The 19,283-nt window shown below is 37.7% G+C and overlaps 1 protein-coding gene and 1 long non-coding RNA gene across 4 annotated transcripts in view; both read left to right on the top strand.

Moving 5' to 3' along the window:
- The window catches only part of GALC (galactosylceramidase), a 59,845-nt gene extending 56,366 nt beyond the window's left edge, over window positions 1-3,479 (top strand). For 2 of the 3 annotated variants that reach the window (XM_054447704.2, XM_054447706.2), the window contains one exon: window positions 1,442-3,479. In XM_054447704.2, coding sequence (XP_054303679.2) covers window positions 1,442-1,588 — 147 coding nt within the window. In that variant the 3' untranslated portion in view covers window positions 1,589-3,479. The remainder of the gene's footprint in view (window positions 1-1,441) is intronic. The other variant, XR_010123777.1, reaches the window with a different exon arrangement.
- A 2,124-nt stretch (window positions 3,480-5,603) lies between these two features.
- Window positions 5,604-11,874, top strand: LOC134738166 (uncharacterized). Its single transcript, XR_010123778.1, has 2 exons — window positions 5,604-10,450; window positions 11,267-11,874. It is a non-coding gene; the product is annotated as an uncharacterized LOC134738166 (long non-coding RNA).
- The last annotated feature ends 7,409 nt before the right edge of the window (window positions 11,875-19,283 follow it).

Below are 19,283 nucleotides of genomic sequence, written 5' to 3'. Positions count from 1 at the left end.
CAATAAACTTGTAAATAAGTTTCTAAATGATTATGAAGAAAAAATAGAGTCATGAGATAAAGTAGCTCTGTTACCCTGATTCTCTAACCAGGGAGGTGAGGAAAGACCTCACTGAGTGGGTGGTACTTGAGTGCAGACCTGAATGCTGGGAATAACAATTTGAGCAGACCAAGTGGCTGGTGCAAAAGGCAGGTGTAGCTGATATTGTGTGAAGAGCAGCCTGGAGGCTGGGGTGGCTGAAGCCTGGGGAGTCAGGAGAGATGAGGTCCTGTTAGACAGGTTTTGTGCTTAACGTGATCTGTGATTTGAGTCCCTTGGCTCAGTGTTAATATTGACTGTTTGATGGCAGCAGCAGATGTTCAGTAAGCACTTCTAGAGCTGAAGATAGCTGTGCAAGTCTGTAGTAATAGGAATGTGGCTCTGAATTTGGAGCTAGGTGACTGGGAGTAAAAACCTGTGACTTTGAGCTTTAATCTATTAAGCCTCAGTGTTTCCATGCATAAAATAAAAGAACTAAATTAAGGCCCATTACATTATACTTCCAAGACTTAAAAGCAGATTTATTCTGGTTCTTGGCCCAGTGCTTTGAGTTTTGAGCTCTTTACCTTTTGAGAGTAGCTAGTTTTATGTGATTGGCTGTAGTTAGTATGCTGTGAATATGTGCTCATAAATGTACTATCATAAAGATAATAAGAGCTGAGATTTATTGTTTACCATGTGCCAGGCACTGAGCTAAGTAGAATGGCAACGTTCTGAGGAAGGTGTAATTTTTTCCTTCACTCAGTGACCAGTAAGTCACACCTTATAGATGCCTCCCTTCTTCCACCCGCTGCACCCTACTCCATCATCACTTTAACTGATGGTTACTGTTTTTCCAGCTTAAGGGTAGGAGCTTCATATGGCTTTGAAGTGATATTCTATTCATGGCAACAAAACACAAAAACTAAGGTTAATTATTTTTCTTCTGGCTGGGCAGAGGCTCCTTACTGAAAACCTTAAAGAAGCAATGAGGTAGAAGCAGATGTTTTGACTCCAGCAGTCATGTCTGAAGAGCTGGTGGCTGTTAGCCACACCACTTGTACATGTGACTACTTATAAATAGCATTTTTTAAATTTTAATGAGCTTTTTTCCAAAACTTTATAATAATGCATTGAAAGTTTTGCATTTTGTTGGTTTTAAATTTTGGTGGAGCACAGGAAATACTGAGGTATTCCTTGTACGTTGGGAACAATTTAAGTAGGTAGATAAGAATTTCTTCCTAGAGTTTTTTTCTGTATTTTAAACTTTTGCTCAAACTTGTGGAATTGTGTTTTGCTGTGGTTAAGTCTTGAGTGAGTAGTACATTTGCTCCACTAAGTAGTGGGCCATACATGATCAAGAAACAGACTTCAGAGGACCATTTTCATATGGTTTCAAGGAATGTGTTTCTTTCTACTCTAGGGTCATTTCTCCTCTGGCATGCTGAATGACAAGTCTCTGTGGACAGACATCCCTGTGAATTTTCCAAAGAATGGCTGGGCTGCAATTGGAACTCACTCCTTTGAATTTGCACAGTTTGACAACTTTCATGTGGAAGCCACACGCTAGTACCTACAGGGCGTCATAGAATACTCTGGATTTTCTTCCCTTCTTTTTGGTTTTGGTTCAGAGCCAATTCTTGTTTCATTGGAACAGTATATGAGGCTTTCGAGGCTAAAAATAATGAAGAGTAAAAGGGGAGAGAAATTTATTTTTAATTTATCCTGTGGAAGATTTTATTAGAATTAATTCCAAGGGGAAAACTGGTGAATCTTTAACATTACCTGGTGTGTTCCCTAACATTCAAACCGTGCATTGGTCATACCCTTAGGAGTGGTTTGAGTAGTACAGACCTCGAAGCCTTGCTGCTAACACTGAGGTGGCTCTCTTCATCTTATTTGCAAGCGGTCCTGTGGATGGCAGTAACTTGATCATCGCTGAGATGTATTTATGCATGCTGACCGTGTGTCCAAGTGAACCAATGTCTTCATCACAAGATGATGCTGCCATAATAGAAAGCTGAAGAACACTGGAAGTAGCTTTTTGAAAACCACTTCAACCTGTTAGGCTTTATGCTCTAAAAAGTATTTTTTTATTTTCCTTTTTAAGATGATACTTTTGAAATGCAGGATATGATGAGTGGGATGATTTAAAAAATGCCTCTTTAATAAACTACCTCTAACACTATTTCTGCAGTAATAGATATTAGCATATTAATTGGGTTATTTGCATTATTTATTTTTTTTGATTCGAAGTTTTGGTCTTGTAACCACTATAACTCTCTGTGAACGTTTTTCCAGGTGGCTGGAAGAAGGAAGAAAACCTGATCTAGCCAATGCTGTTGTAGCCGTTTCCTCAGCCTCATCTCACTGTGCTGTGGTCTGTCCTCACGTGTGGCACTGGTAACAGACTCACACAGCTGATGAATGCTTTTCTCTCCTTATGTGTGGAAGGAGGGGAGCACTTAGCCATTTGCTAACTCCCAGAATTGGATCATCTCCTAAGATATACTTACTTTTTAAAGTCCAAATATGTTTATATTTAAATATACGTGAGCATGTTCATCATGTTGTATGATTTATACTAAGCATTAATGTGGCTCTAAGTAGCAAATCAGTTATTCATGTAGGTAAAGTAAATCAGAATTATTTATAAGAATTACTCATTGAACTAATTCTACTATTTAGGAATTTTTAAGAGTCTAACATAGGCTTAGCTACAGTGAAGTTTTGCATTGCTTTTAAAGACAAGAAGATAAGTACTAGAATAAATAAGATTACAGAGAAAATTTTTCATTAAAACCAAGTGATTTCCAGCTGATGTATCTAATATTTTTTAAAACTAACATTATAGAGGCATAATTTAATTACAATAAAATGTTGCTACTTTAAATATACAATTCAATGAGTTTTGATAAATGGATATACCCATGTAACCAACACTCCAGTCAAGCTTCAGAATATTTCCATCACCCCAGAAAGTTCTCTTGTATACCTGCTCAGTCAGCTCCTTTCACTCCCAATTGTTGGCAGCCATTGATATGAATTCTATCACTACAGGTTAGTTTTCTTTGTTCCAGAACATCATGAAAGTGGCATCATGTACTATGTATTCTTATGAATGGTTTCTTTCCGTCAGCATAATGATTTGAGATTTGTCCATGTTGTGTGATTCATTGGTTTGTTCCTTCTTATTTCTGAAGAGTTTTCCATTGTATGAATATATCACAATTTGTTTCCTCCCCACCAGTTTCTGATACTACAGTTAAAACTGTCTACATTTACAATCTTTGTGTCAAATATCTTTTTATTTCTTCTGGATGAATACTGAGGAGTGAAATTCCTGGGTCTTATGTTAATTATATGTTTAACTTTGTAAGAAACTATCAAACTGTTTTCCAAAATGATTGTATAGTTTTACACTTCCATCAACAGTGTTTAAAAGTTCCAGTTACTCTGCATTCTTGTCAGTGCTTCATGTTGTCATTCTTTTTAATTTTAACCCTTAATTGTGGGTGTATAGTATGTACATTTCTCTGACGACTAAAGCTATTGAGCAGATGTCATGGACTTAATGGACATTTACATACTTTGTTTTATGTAATATCTATTCAAATCTTTTGCTCATCTAAAAAATTCTGTTGTCTTTTCCATTGAGTTTTAAGAGCTCTTTGCATCTTCCAGATACGTTTTTTTTTTAAAAAAAAGTTTTGAAAATTATTTTCTCTATTTCTACAAAGAGCCTGATAGAATTTTCATTGTGATTGCACTTAAATTATAGATAAATCTGGAAAGAACTGATATCTGACTAATATGGACCCTTTAAATCCATGAGCAGTTACACCTTTTTAAAAATTTTATTTTACTTTAAGTTCCAGGATACATGTACAGAAGGTGCAGGTTTGTTACATAGGTATACGTGTGCCATGGTGGTTTGCTGCACCTATTGACCCATCCTTTTAAGTTCCCTCCCTTCGACCCCCACCCCCCAACAGGCCCTGGTATGTGTTGTTCCCCTCCCTGTGTCCATGTGTTCTCATTGTTCAGCTCCCGCTTACGAGTGAGAACATGCAGTGTTTGGTTTTCTCTTCCTGTGTTAGTTTGCTGAGGATGATGGCTTCCATCTTCATCCATGTCTCTGCAAAGGAAATGATCTCATTCTTTTTTATGGCTGCATAGTATTCCATGGTGTATATGTATCATGTTTTCTTTATCCAGTCTATGTTTGATGGATATTTGGGTTGGTTCCATAACTTTGCTGTTGTAAATGGTGCTGCAATAAACTTACGTGTGCATGTGTCTTTATAGCAGAATGATTTATATTCCTTTGGGTGTATACCCAGTAATGGGATTGCTGGGTCAAATGGTATTTCTGGTTCTAGATCCTTGAGGAATCACCACACTGTCTTCCACAATGGTTGAACTAATTTACATTCCCACCAACAGTGTAAAAGCATTTCTATTTCCCCACAGCCTCACCTGCATCTGTTCTTTCTTGACTTTTTAATAATTGCCATTCTGACTGGCATGAGATGGTATCTCATCGTGGTTTTGATTTGCATTTCTCTAATGATTAGTGATGTTGAGCTTTTTTTCATGTTTGTCGGGTGCGTAAATGTCTTCTTTTGAGTAGTGTCTGTTCATATTCTTTGCCCACCTTTCGATGGAGTTGTTTTTTTCTTGTACAGTTAAGTACTTTGTAAATTCTGGATATTAGACCTTTGTCAGATGGATAGACTGCAAAAATGTTTTCTCATTCTGTAGGTTGCCTGTTCACTGTGATGATAGTTTCTTTTGCTGTGCAGAAGCTCTTTAGTTTAGTTAGATCCCGTTTGTCAATTTTGGCTGTTTTGCAATTGCTTTTGGCATTTTCATCATGAAGTCTTTGCCCATGCATATGTCCTTGGTGGTATTGCCTAGATTTTCTTCTAGGGTTTTTATGGTTTGTGTTTTACATTTAAGTCTTTAATTCATCTTGAGTTAATTTTTCTATAAGGTGTAAGGAAGGGGTCCAGTTTCAGTTTTCTGCATATGGCTAGCCAGTTTTCCCAGCACCATTTATTGAATAGGAGATCCTTTTCCCACTGCTTGTTTTTGTCAGGTTTGTTGAAGAGCAGATGGTTGTAGATGTGTGGTGTTATTTCTGAAGTCTCTGTTCTGTTCCATTGGTCTATATGTCTGTTTTGGTACCAGTACCATGCTGTTTCAGTTACTGTAGCCTTATGGTATAGTTTGACATCAGCTAGCATGATGCTTCCAGCTTTGTTCTTTTTGCTTAGGATTTTCTCGGCTATATGGGGTCTTCTTTGATTTCATATGAAATTTAAAGTAGTTTTTTCTAATTCTGTGAAAAATGTCAAGGGTAGTTTGATGGGAATAGCATTGAATCTATAAATTACTTCGGGCAGTATGGCCATCTTCATGATATTGATTCTTCCTATCCATGAGGATGGAATGTTTTTCCATTTGTTTGTGTCCTCTCTTATTTCCTTGAGCAGTGGTTTGTAGTTGTCCTTGAAGAGGTCCTTCATATCCCTTGTTAGCTGTATTCATAGGTATTTTATTCTCTGTGTAGCGATTGTGAATGAGAGTTCATTCATGATCTGGCTCTCTGCTTGTCTATTGTTGGTGTAAAGGAATGCTTGTGATTTTTCCACATTTATTTTGTATCCTGAGACTTGGCTGAAGTTGCTTATCAGCTTAAGGAGTTTTTGCACTGAGATGATGGGGTTTTCTAAATTTAGAATCATGTTATCTGCAAACAGAGACAATTAGACTTTCTCTCTTCCTATCTGAATACCCTTTATTTCTTTCTCTTGCCTGATTGCCCTGGCCAGAACTTCTGATACTATGTTGAATGGGAGTGTTGAGAGAGGGTATCCTTGCCTTGGTACTGGTTTTCAAAGGGAATGCTTCCAGCTTTTTCCCATTCAATATGATATTGGCTGTGAGTTTGTCATAAATAGCTGTTCTTATTTTGAGATATGTTCCATCAATACCTAGTTTATTGACAGTTTTTAACATAAAGGGATGTTGAATTTTATCAAAGTCCTTTTCTGCATCTATTATCATGTGGTTTTTGTCTTTGGTTCTGTTTATGTGATGGATTATGTTTATTGATTTGCATAGGTTGAACCAGCCTCGCATCCCAGGGATGAAGCCAACTTGATCGTGGTGGATGAATTTTTTGATGTGCTGCTGGATTCGGTTTGCCAGTATTTTATTGAGGATTTTCATGTTGATGTTCATCAGGGATATTGGCCTGAAATTTTCTTTTTTTGTTATGTCTTTTCCCAGTTTTTGGTATCAGGGTGATGTGTCGTACAGTGAGTTAGGGAGGAGTCTCTCCTTTTCAGTTGTTTGGAATAGTTTCAGAAGGAATGATACCAGCTCTTCTTTATACCTGTGGTAGAATTTGGCTGTGAATCCATCTTGTCCTGGGCTTTTTTTGTTGGTAGGCTATTAATTACTGCCTCAATTTCAGAACTTGTTATTGGTCTATTCAGGGATTCGACTTCCTCCTAGTTTAGTCTTGGGAGGGTATATGTGTCCAGAAATTTATCCATTTCTGCTAGATTTTCCAGTTTATGTGCAAATAAATGTTTATAGTATTCTGTGATGGTAGTTTGTATTTCTGCGGGGTCAGTGGTGATACCCCTTTATCATTTTTTATTGTGTCTATTTGATTCTTCCCTCTTTTCTTCTTTATTAGTCTGGCTAGTAGTCTATCCATTTTGTTAATTTTTTCAAAAAACGAGCTCCTCAATTCATTGATTTTTTTGTAGGGCTTTTCGTATCTCTATCTCCTTCAATTCTTCTCTGATGTTATTTCTTGTCTTCTGCTAGTTTTTGGATTAGTTTGTTCTTGCTTCTCTAGCTCTTTTAATTGTGATGTTAAAGTGTCAATTTGAGATCTTTCTCACTTTCTGATGTGGGCATTTAGTGGTATAAATTTCCCTCTTAACACTGCTTTAGCTGTGTCCCTGAGATTCTGGTATGTTCTCTTTGTTCTCATTGGTTTCAAAGAACTTCTTGATTTCTGCCTTAATTACATTATTTACCTAGGAGTCATTCAGGAGCAGGTTGTTCAATTTCCGTGTAACTGTGTGGTTTTGAGTGAGTTTCATAATCCTGAGTTCTAATTTGATTGCACTGTTGTCTGAGAGACTATGATTTCAGTTCTTTGGCATTTGCTGAGGAGCAGTGACACCTTTTCATGTATTAAGTCTGTAATTTCTCTCAGCAGTTTCTGTAGTTTTCAGCATACAGATCTTGAAGATGTTTTTTATTAAATGTATCCTTAAATAGTTTGTTTTTGATGCTATTGTAAATAGTGTTTATTATTTGTTACTCATACATAGAAATACAGTTGGTTTTTGTATATTGACCTGCAGTCCTGCTGCCTTGCGAAATTCACTTTTTAGTTTAGCTTTTTTTGGATAAATTCTTTAGAATTTTCTACATATATAATTATGTCATCTGTGAATACAGACAATTCTGTTTCTTCCTTTTCAGTATTTCTGCTGTGTTTCTGATGCTTTTGTTGCCTTATTGCACTGACCAGGACTTCAAGTACAATGTTGAGAAGTGGTAAGAGCAGATGTATCAGCCTTGTTCCTCATCTTAGGAAGAGTTTCTTTCGCCATTAAGTGTGAAGTTAGTTCTAGAGTTTTCTTTTTTTTTAATTTTTTAGATTCCCTTTAGGGATTTTTTTTTCTACTTCCTGCTTGCTTATGAATGAGTACTGAATTTGTTAAATGCTTTTTTTCTACATCTAATGAGATAGTTATACTATCTTCTTTATTCTGTTAATGTGATATATCACATGGTTTGATTTTCAAATATTAAAGCAACTTTGCATTTGTGAGATATGTCATGACCAAGTGGGGTTTATTACCCTATTTATGTACTGGTGAATTCAGTCTGCCTATATTTGGCTAAAAGTGTTTGTGTCTGTGTTCCTGTGGAATATTGATCTAGTTTTATTTTCTCCTATTGTCTTTATCTGGTCTGGTGGCAGAGTGATACCTCATAAATTCAGTTTGGAAATGCTGCCTCCTTCTTTATTCTCTGAAAGTTTGTGAGGTTCTTAAATCTTAGAATTCATCAGTTATATCAGTCAGGGTCCAGTCAGGAGACAGAAACCATGCCAGGACCAATCTAATGTTAAGAATTATTAACTAGTAATGAGATTAGCAACTCAGGGGTAGAGAGAACTCCAAAGAATACAGGAAGAGCAGATGTAGAGACCAGCCACTTCCTAGGCTAGGGCAGAGTACTCACAGCGGGAACAAACTTGGAAGAGATCCTCCTTACGTGGCTGAGGCTCAGATCTCACTGCAGATGATACAGTGTTGCTATAGCCTGACCCTGGAATGGCCTAGAGTTTGCTGAGATGCTGTGTGCTGGGGCTGGCAAGTGGGAAACTGTCTTCTGGGGTATGTGTCAGACTCATTGGGAAGCTCCTCCTAAGGTGCTGCTGAAACTCACTAGGAAGCCACCCTTTGTGGTGCTGGTGAAACTCTCTGGGAAACCACCTGCAGGATTGTTGGTGAAAATCCCGGCAGAGTAAGTGCCACTGGTTGTTCCAACTCCTACTGGAACAGGTGCTTCACGGGGTGTCCCAAATGCTGCTTGCTAGTAGCCACATGCCACAGAAGCAGGAAGGAAAAAGCATACTGGGACAGAGAAGAGAAGCTGCTTCCTCCTGCAGTGTCTTTATAACCTCCACTGATAAAGCTTAAGTATGCCATGTGACACAGCAGAAATGTTGGCAGGACCCAGCTCCAGTATCATAAAGCAGATCAAACGAGTGGGTTTGAGGCTGAGAAGCTTTAACAGATACAGGGGTATTCCAATTTTTCTTTTTCTTTTTTTTTTTTTTGAGTTAAGAGTCTCGCTCTGTCGCCAGGCTGGAGTGCAGTGGCACAATCTCAGCTCACTGCAACCTCTGCCTCCCGGGTTCAAGTGATTCTCCTGCCTCAGCCTCCCGAGTAGCTGGGATTACAGGCACGTGCCACCATGCCCAGCTAATTTTTGTATTTTTAGTAGAGACGGAGTTTCACCATGTTGGCCAGGATGGTCTCGATCTCCTGACCTCTTGATCCACCCACCTCGGCCTCCCAAAGTGCTGGGATTACAGGCGTGAGCCACTGCGCCTGGCCAATTTTTCTGTTTCTTATGTCAGTTTTGACAATTTGTCTTTTAAGGAATTTGTCAACTTCATCTAGATTGTCTAATTTATTAGCATAACATTGTTTAAAATATTCCCTTATTTTAATATCAATAAGACATTCCTGTTATGGCCAATTTGTGCTTTCTTTTTATCTTTATTGGTCTAATTAATATTTTGTCAATTTTATTTATCTTTCAAAGAACCAGTTCTAAATTTCTTAGATTTTTTTCTGTTTCACTAATTGCTGCTTGTACCTTTATTATTTAGTCTACTTTCGGATTAAATTTACTCTTATTCTAGCTTCTTAAGATGCAAGCTTAGATCTTTGATTTTAGGTAATCTTTTTTTAAATACATAAGCATTTAACACTAAAATTTAAACATTTATTTAGTTGCATCTCACATATTTTAATATCCATGTTTTAATTTTCATTCAGTTCAGAATGTTTTCTAAGTTATCTTGTACTTTTTTGACCTTTGTGCTAATTATTATAAAAGTTCAATGTTTAATTTTTAAGTATGTGAAGATTTTCCAGATAACTTTTTGTCATTGATATTTAAACTTAATTCTGTTGTGATTAGAAAATATGTTGTGTTTCATTTCAACTATCTTAAATGTATTTAGACTTGTTTTATGACCCAATTTATCTTAGTGTACCCATAAAAATAATTTGCCTTCTGCAGTGACTGGCTGTAATGTATTACAAATATTAATTAGGTCATGTTAGTTGATCATGCTGATGTCTATGACTTACTGATTTTCTCTCTACGTTTACTGTTAATTACTGAGTAAGAAGAGTTAAGCTCTCCAAATACAGAAAATGCGTGTTTTCTATTTCCCTGTTCAGGTTCAGTCTGAGAGGTTGATTCTCCTGGGGCATTCTAGCTCTAGTCTAGCCCTATTCTTAAGGCATGGAATTCCCTGGGAGCTGAATGAGTTCTCTCCACTATATTTGTTCACATCTTAAATATCTTCTAGCCCTGTGATAATTTGGTAGTTGTTCAGCTGACACTTTCCTGATTATTCTTTGTCTGGCCCAAGGGCTTTCACACTGTGAATGTTTAGCTTAGTTTAGAGCTAAAGACACAAACAGACCCCCTCTGAGATTTCTGAACCTCTTTTTCTGCATAGCACCCTTCTCTCAGATACTCTGCACTGCAAATTTTGGTGCTGCAGCCTCTTTGAACTCTGATCTTTGTCTCCACAGCTCCACGAGACCCATATGCTCTGTATTTCCCCTCTCTACTCTGGAATCTGGTAAGTGGCTCCAGACAGAAATGGGGGATCACAAAATGCACCTCATTGATTTCTCTGTTTTTCTCTGATCACAGTACTGGGCTTCCTGCTGTCTACTCTCTGAAACTGTTGTTTACGGTGGGAAGACTGGTCTAGTTTCAGTTTTTATTCCCCCAAGGCTGGAAATGGAACTCTCCATTCATTTACTTGAATATCTGGCCATCATGAGCCTTTTTTTATTTTTTTATTTTTTAGAGACAGAGTCTCACTCTGTCACCTAGGCTGGAGTGGAATGGCACCATCATAGCTCACTGCAGCCTTGAACCCCTAGGCTCAAGCAGTTATCCTGCCTCAGCCTCCTGAGTAGCTAGGAATTACATGCATGTGCTACCACACCTGGCTAATTTTTAATTTTTTTTTTTGTAGAGATGGTGTCCTTTTCTGAAATATTTTGACACTAAGACAGATAGTCCCCAACTTATGATGGTTCAACTTAATGATTTTTCAACTATGATGTTGCAAAAATGATACAAATTCAGTAGAAACTATACTTCAAATTTTGACCTTTTCCTGGGCTAGTGATATATGGTACAATACTCTCTCCTGACACTTGCTGGGAAGTGGCAGCAAGCAGTATCTCCTATCAGCCATGTGATCCTGAGGGTAAGCAACAGATATTCTATAGTGTACTGTGTTGCCTGTGTTTTTTTGAAATGATTTTGCCCAACTACAGGCTAATGTAACTATTCTTAGCATATTTAAGGTAGGCTAGGCTAAGCTATGATGTTCATTCAGTAGGTTAGGTATATTAAATGCATTTTCAACTTGATATTTCAGCTTATGATGGATTTTTCTGAATATAGCCCCATGGTATGTCGAGGATCATCTGTGATTTGCACCACATATTCATCATCGTGATTGAGACCCTGTTTCAGCTATTAACTTAATCTCAAGTAGCTTTGAAGTATTTGGATATAAAGAATGTCTTATACTTCTACATTCCCTGTGTTGCTGCACACGTATTAACAGGTGGTCATCAAGGACTTGATTTTTGATCAGGTTTGATTAGACAGGCTGTACTGGTAGATGGCTACCAGTAACCATGAATTGTATTAATTAAGTAGACTCATCAGAGCCTCTAAGTGAAACGACTTTGTAAGTGGCCAAAGTTACTTTACACACCAACAGCAACACCTGGAAAAGCACTATGGTAAAAGTACTGAACTTGAGTCCTAAGATCTAGGTTGAATGCCAGACCTGCTGCTTATTTATCTGACTTTGGTTGAATCACTGAAGCTGCTCTTTCTGTAAAACAAAGAAATTAGGCTGGATAATCACTGAGACACCTTACTCTGTAATGCTGTAATGCTGTAATGCTGATTTAAACATTTGTATTTTTGAAATTTAATTCAAATATTTAAATAGTCTAGAGTTGCTTACCAGAAGAGGTTTTTTTTTTCTTAATGAGATTTGCTGCCTATTGTTTCCCACACTGAAAGATGACCAGACAGTGCCTTGTATGTTTACACCTTGGTCAAATGGCTTCATCAAATGAAATTATTTTGCAAATGGATTTAACTTCATTTTATATATATATATACTTTATGGCAGATTCCATTCCTCTATACATGTGACCTGCTTAAAAAGCACCATCTTTTATTATCCTCACAGGTCTATTGGTAGTATTTCAAACGATGGGGGCTGGGGGGGGTGTGGAAGCATTGTGATGTGATTTACACCACTCCAAATCACGAAGGCATGATTTAGAAATCATAGTGTTCTACAGTCTTTGCTCATAGGTAGATTTCTTCCTCATACTTGATTTTTCTTCTGTTTTGTTAGTATTTTACATTCACTTGAAAGAAAGCCTGGCTTTCTTTGTCAGGAGTATTATAGTTTGATCATATTATACTGAAAACAGCTCTTCTGTTTAAGTCCGTAGATAATTTGAAATTGTTCTGAAGTGTTTCCTCCCACTCTTCCTCCCACTCCTCCTCCTCTGTCTCCTCCTCCATCTCCTTCCTTCTCCAATAAAACTGAACTTGATGCTCCATAGAATTGATAATTGCTATTCAACTAGGAAAAATGCAAACACTTTGAGGGATTGTGAGTGATTGTTGGACAAGATATTTGAAGTGATTTTGTTCCACCAGGTTATTTATAGTTTTCACATTCACTAGGGGAGAGAAATATAGAATTAAGTGACTTGAAAATTATATTAAAGAGACAGTTTATTACTTTCTGCATCTGTTTAACAGATTGCACTGAGTAATGTTTGTGCATTGTGTGGTATATATTTAACAGGATGTGGGTAGTATTTAAGACCATATTAAAGATTTTATATGTGAGGTGGTCCCTTGTCCTTTGGAAATCAGCATAGGCTTTGGCATTTCTGATTTCATTACAATGCATTTACTACTCTATTTGATAAACAGGCTGTCTGCCACTCCATTAGAGACCCTACTAGATACAGGGAGAGGATACAAGTTCCTTTAATGTAGGTAAATAATAACTTAACTGGTGTATAGATAGGACTTCAGTGTGGGGATCCCAGTGGCATCCCCCTAGGTAGCACTGGACAATTTCTGGCCCTGAAGGCTCACAAGGGTTCTTAGCTACTTATGATACTCTCTGATAGCGGTGGAAATATGGTCAGGAATTTTGCAAATGGAAGGTGTCAAGATGTCTCTCCTCACCTGCCTGTTTCTAATGACTCTGGAGCTATATGCTTGACTACTCCTTAGGTGGAACTAGTAACAATCCTAGAATAATTTGAAAATTTACTGCAAGACTGAGTGAGTTGAAGGTCACTTTCTCAGGCGAAGCCCCTGCTATAGTTTGGGTATGGTTTATTTGTCTTCACCAAAGCTCACGTTGAAATTTGACCACAAGTGTGGCGGTGTTGGGAGGTGAGGCCTAGTGGGAGGTCATGAGTCGGGGATCCATCAGGAATGGCTTGGTGCTGTTCTTGCAGTAGTGAGTGAGTTCTTGCTCATGTGAGACTGATTGGTTCCCAAGAAATGGATTCATTTGGGTTTTTATAAAGTCAGGATGCCCCTCAGGTTTGGTCTCTCTTCACATGTACCCACTTCCCTTTGGACCTTCTCCACCATCTTTTCACACATCATAAAAGCTCTTACCAGAGGCAGAGCAGATGACTGTGCCATGATTCTTGTACAGCCTGCAGAACCATGGGCCAAATCTCTTTTCTTTCTAAATTATCCAGCCTCACATATTCCTTTATAGTAACACAAAAGTGACTGAGAGTCTTCTTTCCCTCTTGTAGGTCCAGGCCACAGACCTTCAAGAAGTGTCTTTCCTCTCATAGCTTGTGATTATCTTTTTTTTTTTAATTATTATTATACTTTAAGTTTTAGGGTACATGTGCACAATGTGTAGGTTAGTTACATATGTATACATGTGCCATGCTGGTGTGCTGCACCCATTAACTCGTCATTTAGCATTAGGTATATCTCCTAACGCCATCCCTCCCCCCTCCCCCCACCCCACAACAGTCCCCAGAGTGTGATGTTCCCCTTCCTGTGTCCATGTGTTCTCATTGTTCAATTCCCATCTATGAGAGAGAACGTGCGGTGTTTGGTTTTTTGTCCTTGCGATAGTTTACTGAGAATGATGATTTCCAATTTCATCCATGTCCCTACAAAGGACATGAACTCATCATTTTTTATGGCTGCATAGTATTCCATGGTGTATATGTGCCACATTTTCTTTGCAAATAATTAAGGTTTGCAAATAAAACTAAGATGATGTGATGGTTAATCTTGTGTCAACTTGGCTAAGCCACAGTACTCAGATATTTGGACAAATATCATTTTAGATGTTTCTGTAAAGGTGTCTTTTTAAGATGAATATTTAAATCAGTAGACTTTGGGTAAAACAGATTACTCTTCATATTGTGGGTGGACCTCCTCCAATCAGTGGGAGGCTTTAATAGAAAAAGACTGACCTCTCTATGGAGGAATTCTGCAAGCAGACAGTTTTTGGACTTGGACTGCAATTCGGTGTCCAGCCTGCTGGCCTACCCTGTAGATTTTGGATTTGCTACATGCATTAGTCTGTTTTCATGCTGCTAATGAAGACATACCCAAGACCAGGTAATTTATAAAGGAAAGAGGTTTAATTGACTCACAGTTCCACATGGCTGGAAAGGCCTCACAATCATGGCAGAAGGCAAAGGTGAAGCAAAGTCATGTCTTACATGGCGGCAGGGAAGAGAGCGTGTGCAGGGGAACTCCTGTTTATAAAACCATCAGATCTCATGAGACTTATTCACTATCATGAGAACAGCATGGGAAATACCCACCCCCATGATTCTACTACCTTCCACTGGATCCCTCCCACGATGTGGGTATTATGGGAGCTACAGTTCAAGAAGAGATCTCGGTGGAGACACAGCCAAACCATATCACTACGCCTCTATAATTCTATGAGTCAATTTCTTAAAATAAATCTCTCTCTCTCTACACACACACACACACACACCCCCTGTTGGTTCTGTTTTCTCTGGCGAACCCTGACTACTACAGATGCCTTCATCCTAGAACTCTGACTACTACAGATTCATCTTGAAATTCTTAAATGAAAGGTAAAATCTATTTGGAGCACTGCATTACATTTTATGATAAAAATATAACTATCTTAGAGCACAGGAATTTTTGGCTGTTTTTGTAGAAGGTAGAAGAATGCTTGGGAACTCTTCAATGATCATAAATATTTGTTGAACGAATGTTGGATAAAAAACTTACAATTAGTCTAACTGTGATAACATTTTTTCCCTAGCAGTGTAAAATGTGTAAAGTTCCATTAATTTAGTTGTCTAAAGAAGATACTTATGGCTTGCCGGGTTATAGTGATATTTAACTAAATTTTTAAAACAAATACTGACTTTTGAACATTTCTCTTTTGCATGTTTCAGTAGCATTTTACCTTCAACATATTTCTTTTTAAAATTGCTGCTCATTAGGGGAGAAGGACTTGACCCTTCCCATTTAAGGAAACTTGCTTGGAAAGACCAATTTATGCCATTGACCAGAACTTAGTAGAATTCTAGCCAGAAAGTCACATTGGAGGCTGAGAAATATGACTTTTCAGCTGGGCACATCAACACTTCAAATAAAACTTGGGCTCAGTTACTAAGGAGGGAGAGGAAAATGGATGTTGGGGTAGGCAACTAGCAGCCTCTGCCATAGGGTGCTATTTTTGTTAATGTTATTTAAAATCTCAATCAGTGGACAAGCATTTTGCCTAGTTGTTGTCAATATTAATATACTAAAGCTGGCAGACCTGAATCATCATTGCTTTTAGGGAACAAACAAAAACCGCAGAATTTAAATTATTGAGAAGTGTGAGCTGGCAGAGATCTTAGAACTAACTGGGCACAGCTACTTCGTTTTGCAGAGGAGAAACTAAAGCCCAGAGAGGTCAAGTGGCTGAAGGGGAAATGGAATACCCTGGGAAGACTTCCTGAGAACAGAAAGATGGTCTTCTTAGACTGCATCTACACACTCGTAGGCCCTGTTATTTCAAGTTTTATCAAAGTTATCCAGCCCTTCAGTGCTGCATGGTTTCTGCCCATGAAGCTTCACTGTACAAATACCTGTCATTTGGGAATCAGCATGCTCAAGTAAAAGTTTGTGAATTCTTGCTGTACCACTTAAACTATGAATTTTAGCAGTGAATGGATTGTTCCCATTCTTAGCACCTTGAAATAATAACAGCAGGAATTTGTTGAGAATTAGTTTATAAGCTCCATGAAAGCAGGGATCAAGTTTGATTTCACGTGCCACTGTATCTGTAGTGCCTAACGTACCCCTTGATGCACAATACATAATCCAACATATAAATAACTGTTGGTTGAGTAGATGTAGTGTTTATGAGGTGGCAGACATGGTGTTAAGCACTCTTCATGAGTCATCTCATTTCATCCTTGTAACAACCCTATGAGGTAGATAATATTTGAAACTAAAATTGGAAAATGTGCCCATAGATAAAAATCTAGTGAGTGTTGGGACTTGGGCTAGTCTATCTGACTCCATCCTAAATTACTAGGGAAGCTGGAGGTTTTCGGGTTGATTATCATATGAAATAAATAAAACTACTCTTAGATTAATTATGAAGAATGTAAAAAGCCTGACTAGTTGATGTGTTATCTGGCACCAAAGATATGTTAATTAGCTTAACAAAAAATGGAAGAAAAAGACAGGAAAAGGCTGACCTGTTAGGTTAGTGAAAGATTCTTGAGTATTTTGGGGAGATGGGATAGGGTTGAGTGGAGAAGCGTTATTCCATAAAGTTTTCACCCTATCTTGTTTGAGAGACTTTCTTTTGAGCCATGCATTAAATTTGAAAATGCTGTCCTGAAGTGTTATCAAATCTAGATCATGGATGAGAGACATTGAGTCTTACTCCTAGGATCCCAGGATTTATTTCCATGGTTCTAAGTGTTTTTTTTTTTTTTTTTTTTTAAAGGAAATGGTGACTCTGTGTAGAACAGAGCAGAGCAGAGAGCTGCAGGGATTTCCTTTCTGTGGTTTCTGGGCCCTGACCTTGCTTTTCTATGTCTGCTGGGAGAGAGCTTGTCTATTTCTGTGTACGTGTTTTTGTTATTTGCTGTTGTTGTTCCTAAGGTATTTCTAATGTCATAAGCCTGTCTTTGGAGGTGATGATGGTGTGACCTTGTATCTTAGACCCCTACAGAGAGATCCAAGTCCTTGTGTCTGGAATAGAATCCCCAAAGCAGGCCTGTGGGTCAGGCATAGCTTAGGGCCCTTGTCTTTGAATGGTGGGTGTGGGCTGGAGACCATGTGGACATATTCCTCTGAAGGCTTGTTTTTCCCCATCCTGTTGTATTTCCAGAACCTAGTTGTTCTCAACTCTGGATGTGTGTTAGAATAATCTGAGGAGGCTTAAAATTTTGATTCCTGAGTTCCGCCAAAGAGTCTGAGTTGATTAGTTTGGTGAGGGGTCAAGGCATTCGTATTTATTTTAGAAGCACCCCAGGTGAATCTAATTATGTAGTCAGAGTTGGGAGCCATTCTTGTAGCCTAACAAGCCCCTGTCCCAAAACCATTATTTTTATTTGCCTTTTTCTCCTGTTCTGTATCTTGTGTCATCAAGCATTAGGGCTTTTGCTTCTGCTCGATGGCATTTCCAATTACCACTAAAGGCTGTGCATTAGATTGAAGTCAGGAGGACAGGTAAGGTAAAGTTTCTATGATGATCACAGAGTGAGATGTATACAATAATGATTTGTCTTTTTAATTAAAAATCAGTGAATAAACAAGGAAAGAACTAATAAAAATGAAACAAGTATGAACTAGAAAAGTTTTATAGATTTTCTGTAACCAGTAGATCCAAACGCAGATAATCTACTGCTTGTAATTTATCTACCCTATGAGGTAGGTATGGAACCCTGCTTGTAATTTTTCTATTCAAGAAATAGAAAAATTAGGATAAATGAATGCTTTTCTTTAAAAAGGCTTTAAGAAAAGAAGGTCTCAAAAAGAACTGAAAAAATGAATCTGACCAATTATTGCAGAAGAAATTGAGCCAGTTGTCATAAAAAATCAGGCACAAACAGTTTCCAGTTGGATAATTTTAAATTATTAAGGATCATATGGCTCCTAGGCAGTTTAAAAGTATTTCAAAACAGAGAAAGTGAACCTTCTGAATTATCTTTATGAAGCAAGCATAACATTGGTATAAAAGATGAGTGAGAGTGGCACTTAAAAACAATTAGCTATGCAATGTAATCTTTTATGAGAATATTGATATGAAAATCCCAAATAAAGTACAAGCAAAAACAACCTAGCAATGAATAAAAGGATAGCACCACAGCCAAGTGAGGTTCATTTTAACAAATCAAAGATGAATCAGTCGTGGAAATCTGCTGGTGGAATTCTCTATGTTGATGGCTAAAGGAGGGAAGAATGTTGATTACAACACATGTGGCAAAGGCATTTGATAAAAGTCAATACATATACTAGATAAGCAGTAAAATAGTAACACATCATATTTGGGTAATTTCTGTGAGTTATTTCCATTGTGCCTAATGGTGAAGCACTAGAACCATTTTTTAAAGTTAGAAAGAGAAGAGGATACTCACAGCAATAACCACTATTATCTACCGTATGTAACAAGAGACTTAGAGCACCAAGTGAATAGTGCTTTCCATGTGCCTTGCAAATCGTTTAATCCTCCCCAAACCCTGCAAGAGATACTATTATTCCCATTTACTGATGAGAAAATAATAGCACAGAGATAACTTGCCCAAACTCACACTACTCAGAAGTGGCAGAGCTCGGATTTGAGTCTGCCTACACTGCCCCTCTAGGAAGAAAATTAATGATGATAGGATACTTGAATAAATGAAGATCTGATGATAATTTTGAAAGGATGGCATTTTCTCTAAATTTATTTATGGATTAAATTATACTGCAATTACAATAAGATTTTCTTAAAAATGATTTTAAAGTTCTTCTAGATAAATAGATATTAAAGAATAGCCAGAAAAATTTTATAAAGAAGTGTAATGAGAAAGGACTTAAAGTTGTGGTAATGCAGTGAGCAGGGAAATGGCCCAGGAATAAACCAAAAATGGAGGGTATAGAACAGGTGTCAACAGACTAAGGCTAGCAGAGGAGAAACTAAAGCCCAGCGAGGTACAGCCACAGTCTACATTTACATATGATCTATGGCGATTTTCACGTTACAACAGCAGAGTTAAGTAGTTGTGACAGATCATACGGCTGGCAAAACCAAAAATATTTACACTCTGGTCCTTTACAGAAAAAGTTTGCCAATCCCTAGCATAGAATAAAGTCCCAACTTAAGT

Source organism: Pongo pygmaeus, chromosome 15, assembly GCF_028885625.2.
Source record: "Pongo pygmaeus isolate AG05252 chromosome 15, NHGRI_mPonPyg2-v2.0_pri, whole genome shotgun sequence".
In the NCBI taxonomy this organism is placed as follows: domain Eukaryota; kingdom Metazoa; phylum Chordata; class Mammalia; order Primates; family Hominidae; genus Pongo; species Pongo pygmaeus.
Note: the sequence above shows the minus strand (reverse complement) of the source record. Positions and strands in the feature narration are given on the sequence as shown.